The sequence below is a fragment of the Elaeis guineensis genome, chromosome 2 (assembly GCF_000442705.2).
Source record: "Elaeis guineensis isolate ETL-2024a chromosome 2, EG11, whole genome shotgun sequence".
In the NCBI taxonomy this organism is placed as follows: Eukaryota; Viridiplantae; Streptophyta; class Magnoliopsida; order Arecales; family Arecaceae; genus Elaeis; species Elaeis guineensis.
In genome coordinates this window covers 28500936-28508311 of record NC_025994.2, presented here as the reverse complement: position 1 = coordinate 28508311, position 7376 = coordinate 28500936, and the positions used below count along the sequence as shown (strand labels likewise).

The following is a 7376-nucleotide window of genomic DNA, read 5'->3' as shown; positions in this document are numbered from 1 at the left end:
CGACTCATGAGTCGACTCATGCCTTGTGGGTCGACTCATGAGTCGACTCACAGGTCATGCCAAGCCAAAAAACCAGCGTGCCATAGGAATTTTTTGCGTGCCAATCAGCTCACAGTGCCATGAGTTGACTCATGAGTCGACTCATGCACTTCAAACCTTCATAACTTCAAAAATATAAGTCCAAATACAATGAAATTTTTACCAATAGTTTACAAATCATTTGTTCTATCAAATGATACTATCAAATCAGGATTTTAGTGAAATTACGATTTTGCCTTTGAAGAGCATAAGGACTTTTTCATTTTAAAATTATTTGTATCCCTTCAATCTGCTTTGTAATCATCAAAATCAATCTAGGAGCAACAGAAACCAATTCCCCGAACTTGGAACGCCGACAACTTGAAGTTGTATTACCCGTAAACTTTGTAATTGTCCAGTCGGAATACAAATTCGGTTTGAAATCTCGGAGTTTTAACTCTTCGACTAATGATCGGTGCTCATCAAGGTCAAGCCCCGACATGCCAGCGTGGACTTAGTATCCACCTGAAACCGACGACCCTACCGACGATACGTCGGACCCTTACAAGGACCGATGCATCCAGATGGACGGGAGTTGACACTCCTTCGACGGTCGACGATACGTCGGACCCTTACAAGGACCGATGCACCCATGTGGACGGGAGTTACACTCCTTCGACCTTTGATGACACATCAGACTCTTGCGGGGACCGATGCATCTACATTGATGGGAGTTGACACTCCTTCTACGGTCAAACTTTCGGGCCAAACCATCGGCCAACAAGCCGATCGGGCCCCGACCAAAGAGAGGCGAAATGCCTACGCGATCGACGTCGCGACTCCCGACCACGCTACGGCCGGTCGAAGGATATTCGGCTTACCACCGTCTATTGCACAATGCGACCTTAGTCGCATCCACGACTTGCCGACTGAGCCACGGCCGGCCGGACGATATTCGGCTTACCATCGTCTATTGTACAACGCGACCTTAGTCGCATCACGACTTGCCGACCGAGCCACGGCCGATCGGACGATATTCGGCTTACCACCGTCTATTGCACAACGCGACCTTAGTCGCATCACGACTTGCCAACCGAGCCACGACCGACCGGACGATATTCAGCTTACCACCATATATCAAAAGGCGCAGCATGAATAACCGGTGCAAGTGCATCGGGATCCGACTTGTCGTCGTTTCCCCGACTGAATGCACCGGACGGCATTCGACTGAATGCATCAGTGGGGACCCGACTACCAAACCTTTGCCACGTTCGGTCGGCTCCCGACTCAACAGACGCGCCTGACTGACGACCTTGACTATCAGAAGCCGATCCAAAGTCGAAACTTACCCCACCTTCGTGGCGGCACGAGTTGCCGAACGTCCTACCGACTTATGTGAGTTAGCGACTTACATAAGTTAGTGACTCACGAAGGCATTCAACCAAATATTTGAAAGAAACAGACAAAGGGAAAAGTGGAAGAAGTTTTCATTCAAAGTTGAAAGAAAGTTTACAAAGTCGGGTCGGAGCCCGATTACAAGTATTTCAAAAACAGAAAAAATAAAAGAAAGTGGGCAAGGCCCGATCACCCTTCTGAGTCGATCTCCTCGACCGATGGAAGATCGGGGATGACCGGTGTGTCGGCCACGATCGATGCCGGGTCGACGGTTGAAGCTGGACCTTCGGTCGTCGGGGGACTGACAGTCGGTGCCACTTGCTCCGGGACGGCTTTCTCCGCAGCGACAACGCCTCCCGATGGCTGGTCGGCCATCTCCTCGGTGGCTTCCTCCTCGGCCCCCGGTGGGACGATGCTGCTGAGGTCCAGCTCCGGGTACAAGGCCCGGACCGCATCCCGACCGTCCTCGTACCCCACCCGATACGAGGCGAAGCCCGACTCGAGCATCTCCTCCCGATACTGGTCGGAGGCCAGGAAGTCCTCAACCGCCCGACTGGCCGACTCCTTCGCCGACCTTGCCTCTTCTTCCGCCCGACCGAGCGCATCCTTCGCCGACTCTGCCTCCGCCTTCGCTATGTCGGCATCGGCTTGGGCGATCGAGAGCTCCTCCTCAGCCTTGGCAAGCTTCTCCAGGCTGACCCGAAGCTGCTCGTGCTCGCCTTGGAGTTCGACGGCGACGCCGTCCCGCTCGTGCCGCAGACGACGCACGGCCCGACCCTTGTGTCTGGCCTCCTTCTTGGCCGACCTTAGCTCGGACCCAAGCCGGGAGACTTCGTCTACCAACTTGGCCTCCCGGTCGGCCGACTGCTGTAAATGGTCGACCAACATTGCCTTTTCGGCTTCGGCCGCCGCCGACCTCTCCTTCCAAGCCGCCCGGACGTTCCCGAACCTCCGGTATCCGACCTCAAGCTCCGACATTGTGTAGATTAGCTGCCGTTGCAAGCGCTTTGTCAGGAACACGTGGTGAGAAGAATTCTAAGGAGAAAGAAGGCAATACAAAGCTTACCTCGACCATGGTCGGGTAGAACTTGGATAGCATCTCGGTCACTTGCCGAGACCTCAGCGACTCCACATCGATCGGAAGGAGGATCCCCTGGCACAACCTCCTCGCCAGGTTGTGGTCGGCCAACGCCGATGCCCCTTCGGGGAACTGTGTGTTAGGCGGCACAGAGCGGCTCCCCGACCTTGTTTCGTCTGCGGGGTCCATCGGGGCTTTCCCTCGATCGGCCGCCCCGACCGACGGAACCAACAGCGAGGGGATGCTCGAAGTAGAACCGGCACCCCCCGTTGCGGCCACAGACGCCGTCGGATGATGTTCGGTTTCCCGAACGTCATCCTGCTACACTGCTGCCGGTGAGGCAGCCGACGTTCCTTCGGCCGCTTCTTCCACCGGCCTCTCCTCCGCACGCGCTGCCGGAGCCACAAGCGCTATGACGGGCTCTGATTGGTCGGTCATCGACGCTTCGACGATCGACGCCGCTGGAGCATGCCTCTTCGGAGGGCGCGAAGGACCGACCCCCGATGCTGGCCTCTTCCTTGTCGCGAATTGCCGAATCTCGACGTCCGTCGGCCGCATTCTTGGAGGTGTCCCTGCGATACCGACAAAAGTGTTAATCAAAGAACCGGACCAAGGGCCGAATGAAAAGGAGACCGGGGGATCGGGCGATACCTAGTCGGGGGACCAAGCTCAAGCCGGCGTCATAGAGAGCTTGTTCGGTAACAAGCTCCCTCTACTTCGGGACCGACATATCTTTTAGTCGGTGGAAGTCCTCCCGGTCGTCCGCCTCCACCCGGCTGTTGTCATTGGCTTCAGTTCGGGGCACGCCCCAGTGGGAAGGAAAGCCCCAAGAGGATGAAGAAGAAACAAAGAAAAACTGGTTCTTCCACCCATGAATGGACGATGGAAGACCAGTGATGAAGGAAAGGCCCTTCCGGGGGTTGAAGAGCCACCACCCTCGGGCTTTAGGATGGGGTCGGAGCACAAAGAAGGCTCGGAAGAGCGAAATGCGAGGGTTGGTCGGCAAGAGTTGACACAACAGCGCAAAGCTAATTATGAGACGGATGGAGTTCAGCGCTAGTTGCGCCGGACAGAGTCCGTAATAGTTCAACAGATTTCGGACGAACTCCAGAATCGGGAGCCGAAGACCCGCGCGAAGGTCTTCGACGTACAGCGCCAGCTGGCCGGGCGGAGGGCTGTTAACCCGACCGCCGGCCCGTGGGGCGGATAGTTGAAACTGCTCCGGGATGCAATACTGCTCCCGAAGCCGATCAACATTCAGCCTCGAAAGCGAGGATACCTCAACTTCCGGAGTCGATCGGGAGTCGTCAGTCGGATTTCCCGACCGAGCTCCCCGAGTCGGATTCTCGGCCATTACACCGGAACCGAACAAGAAGAAGGAGAAGCGAAGAGAAAGAAGGAGAGGCGAAGAAGAAGAAGAAGAGGATGAAAGGAAGACCACGAACCGGAAGAAACTCTTTTGGAAGCAGGAAAGCGCTGCCCGCGACGACCAAGAAATCGCCCGGACAAAGTTTCGGCAGCAAAATGGCGATAGTGAGGTCTTGGGTTCGGATGGTCCTATATATATAGGGCCGTCCGACGGCCGAGATGTCTCCGCGCCGATCGAAGCTTCACGGATGTGCGACACATGGCGGCTTCCGAGTGGCCTGAGGATTCGACGCGCCCCATCCCAGGGCGGCGGCACCACCCATATTAAATGCGGGGGGCGCCGGCCAACCACCTTCGACACGCGGCAAGCTGGGCCGCGGTTCCGCATTAATGCGCCCGCGCTGATTCGCGTTCCCGATGGGACGCCTGACAGCGCCCCGTGCTCCCAGAATCGGCGCCAGATATCCGGTCATCTGACACCGCATCGTCCGGCGCCCGACCTCCTGACACCGACGTGACGTCTGACGACGACAAGACGTGACGTCTGACACCTGATGCCCACGTGACATTTGACACCGACTATACGTCTGACGCCAGCAAATCGCTTGGCATTTATGAGACGCCTGACATCGGACCAACCCGCGGTACGGTCGAAATCTGGCATACGATGAATCCACTCCTGTTCGCCCAGGGTTGCTGCCCAAATAAAAGCATCGGCCAGCTCACCGTCCGACTCAGGAGTGGAAGGGGGCAACTGTTGGGGAATACCCACCGACCGATCGATCGATGGACGGAGGGACCGACCGACCGACCTACGGTCGAAGGGACCGACCGACCGACGGCCGGAGGGACCGACCGACCGACCGACGACCGGAGGGACCGACCGACCGACTTACGGTCGAAGGGACCGACCGACCGACCGTCGGCCGGAGCGATCGACTGACGGGCGCCATCACCAGCCAATTGACGGCCCATCACCGACTGAGGATATGTCGGGCATACCTTTCCCGACCGACTGAATCCGGAGGTCTGATGGCCGACTCACGTAAGGTTCACCGACCAACGGAGGGGCCCAACGCCACTCAGCTGGCCACCGATCTAGGGTCGGTCGACTCCTCTGATCGCCGTACAGCCGCCAGACCTTGTCAGTTCTGACAGCAACATGCGGCACGGCCATCTAGGGGCATTGTCCCGCCGAGGGCATTGTCAACCCTGGTGATTTGACATCCCCACGGCGACATGACACTTTTACGGCGACTCTGACAATCTACAGTGAGTCGACAATTCCTCACTTGTCTGCGCTATTAATGACGGCGCCATACCGTGCTCCACTATATAAATTGGGGAAGGCAACAGTGCAAAAAGAGGCCCCCCCACTTCTCGACTCCAAGACCACAGGCTCGCTCCCTCGCTCCCTCTCTCCCTCGATTGAGTTCTCTGTCTTCATCTCACTGTTGCCCAGTCACCTCTCTGACTTGACCGTCGGAGGGTCCCCGCCGGAGCCGCCTCCGGTCAGTGTGGACTTCTCATTTTTGCAGGTGCACGTTCCCCGGCGATCGGGCGACGAGACGATTGGCGTCAACACGAACCACTATAAATCTCATTATATTTGTGTTGTGCCTTGTCTTGTTTATCTTACTTGCTCTACATTGTTTTCTTTCTTACTTCGTTGCTTTTATATCTTTCATCCACTGATACACATTGTTTAAACTTCACAAGTATTCACGTTAAGTCAATCGGAGCATATAGTTATTTAAGATTTTGAATTAACTGAAGTTTTTGAAGAACCCAATCCTTCCCCCCAATCCCCCCCTTGAGTTGCTATTTTTTTAGCAACACTTTAAGATTCGTGCAGCCGGATGGGATATTACATCTAATCTTAGGCAGATTCTAGAATTCAGCATTATCCAAAACAACAAGAAACACTTCCTACCTGAGCCAGTCCAGTGTGACCCTTCAGAAGGCAAGTTTTTCACTAGTGAACAAGGAAAAGAAGATTGCTGCACTTTGGATACATGGACATCAATCACTTCAGTTTTTGTTCAGATCTTACACATGTAGATTACTGCATAACTCCATGGACGTTAAGCTTCCATGGAGAGAGAGAGAGAGACAATGTTCCTTCCACAATCATTAAACGTGCGATCTATGAATAGAGATCAGGGTTCGGTAGTTTGGGTGTTGGAATGGCAATCAGTGGCTTAGCCTTCTTTAGAACAATTCCAAACTTCTCTTCCAGATTCAATTTCGTTCCCTCTGCTAGCTTCCACTCAAAAGAGTGCAACAGTGATGCTAGAAGGTATCCAACCATCCTCTCTGCCATCGAGATCCCAGCACAGATTCTCCTTCCAGACCCAAATGGGAAGTAATTGAAGTCATTCCCACTAAAATCCCACTTATTATTACTGTCTAAGAACCTTTCTGGCTTGAACTCCAGTGGATCTTCCCATAATAAAGGGTCCCTATGTATTGCCCACACGTTCACAAAGACCCGACTGCCTTCCGGGATGGTGTAGCCACCAACAAGGCATGGAGAGCTTGGGCAGTGGGGAACTAAGAGTGGAAGGGCCGGGTGCAATCGGAGAACCTCTTTGATCACAGCTCCAAGGTAAGGCAGCTTAGAAATGTGGGACTCTTCCACAATGTTGTCCTTTCCCACAACTTGGTCGAGTTCCTCTTGGGCTTTTCTCAGGGTTTCAGGTTTCTGCATCATTTCGGCCAAGGCCCACTCCATTGTGTTTGATGTGGTATCTGTCCCCCCCACGACCATGTCCTGTCGCCAAAAATTGTGAAAATTATTAGGACACATTTATAAAGAATGCACGTTGAAGCCTATTTCTTTTCACAGAAGCTATGGAAGGAAATGGTCCTTATAAAGAGTTGCTTTTCTGTTATTTGTAAGATTCTAGTTTTTCTGTTATTTAAAGCACACCTGTAATGACTGGGACTTTGATTTTAGCGCATAAATAATGAACAAATGGATACAGAATACCGAACGGCTTTATTGTTTGATGGTGGATTTTTTGGTGTTTGTGACAGCACACTCATGTTTAAATTAGATGGAGAGTCACTGTCGTTGCCTACATAGTTGCTAAAACAATAAAAATCTAAAAAATTATAGATTGTAAATGCTGGATTCCATAACTGAGGAAGATTGGGAGCAGATTTTAGTAAGAAAAAGAGAGTTCGATGGATCTTTCATCTTATTGGCCATGGGAGCTTGGGTATTTCTTTCATTTGAAAGAAGGATTCACCTTCACACGAATCCATCATTGGACCGTTCTGCTTACACATATCTCAAAGTGACTAATGGATGATCTAATGGTGGATTTTTGTGAAGGTGAATCCTCTTTTTGCACGAAAATTACACCCCCAACCTTGGCCATGGAGGATTAGATAAGATAGATGGAATAAAAATCCTCAAATTCATGCACCAAAAAAGATCAGATGGAGCAGTCTTTTTTCTATTCTGTATATTTTGTTAAAAGAATTATGCCCTACAAGCCAATCGCATATG

General features: G+C 52.7%; 1 protein-coding gene across 1 annotated transcript; it reads right to left on the bottom strand.

Annotated features, from left to right (window-relative positions):
* Positions 1 to 6005: 6005 nt before the first annotated feature.
* LOC140855250 (flavonoid 3',5'-hydroxylase 2-like) lies at positions 6006 to 6629 on the bottom strand. Its single transcript, XM_073251116.1, has one exon. It carries the CDS (start codon positions 6627 to 6629, stop codon positions 6006 to 6008), a length of 624 nt encoding a protein of 207 aa, XP_073107217.1.
* Positions 6630 to 7376: the final 747 nt, after the last annotated feature.

Bases quoted from the DNA above. Each gene is read 5' to 3' on its own strand.
- LOC140855250 (XM_073251116.1), bottom strand. From the start codon at position 6,629: ATGGTCGTGGGGGGGACAGATACCACATCAAACACAATGGAGTGGGCC.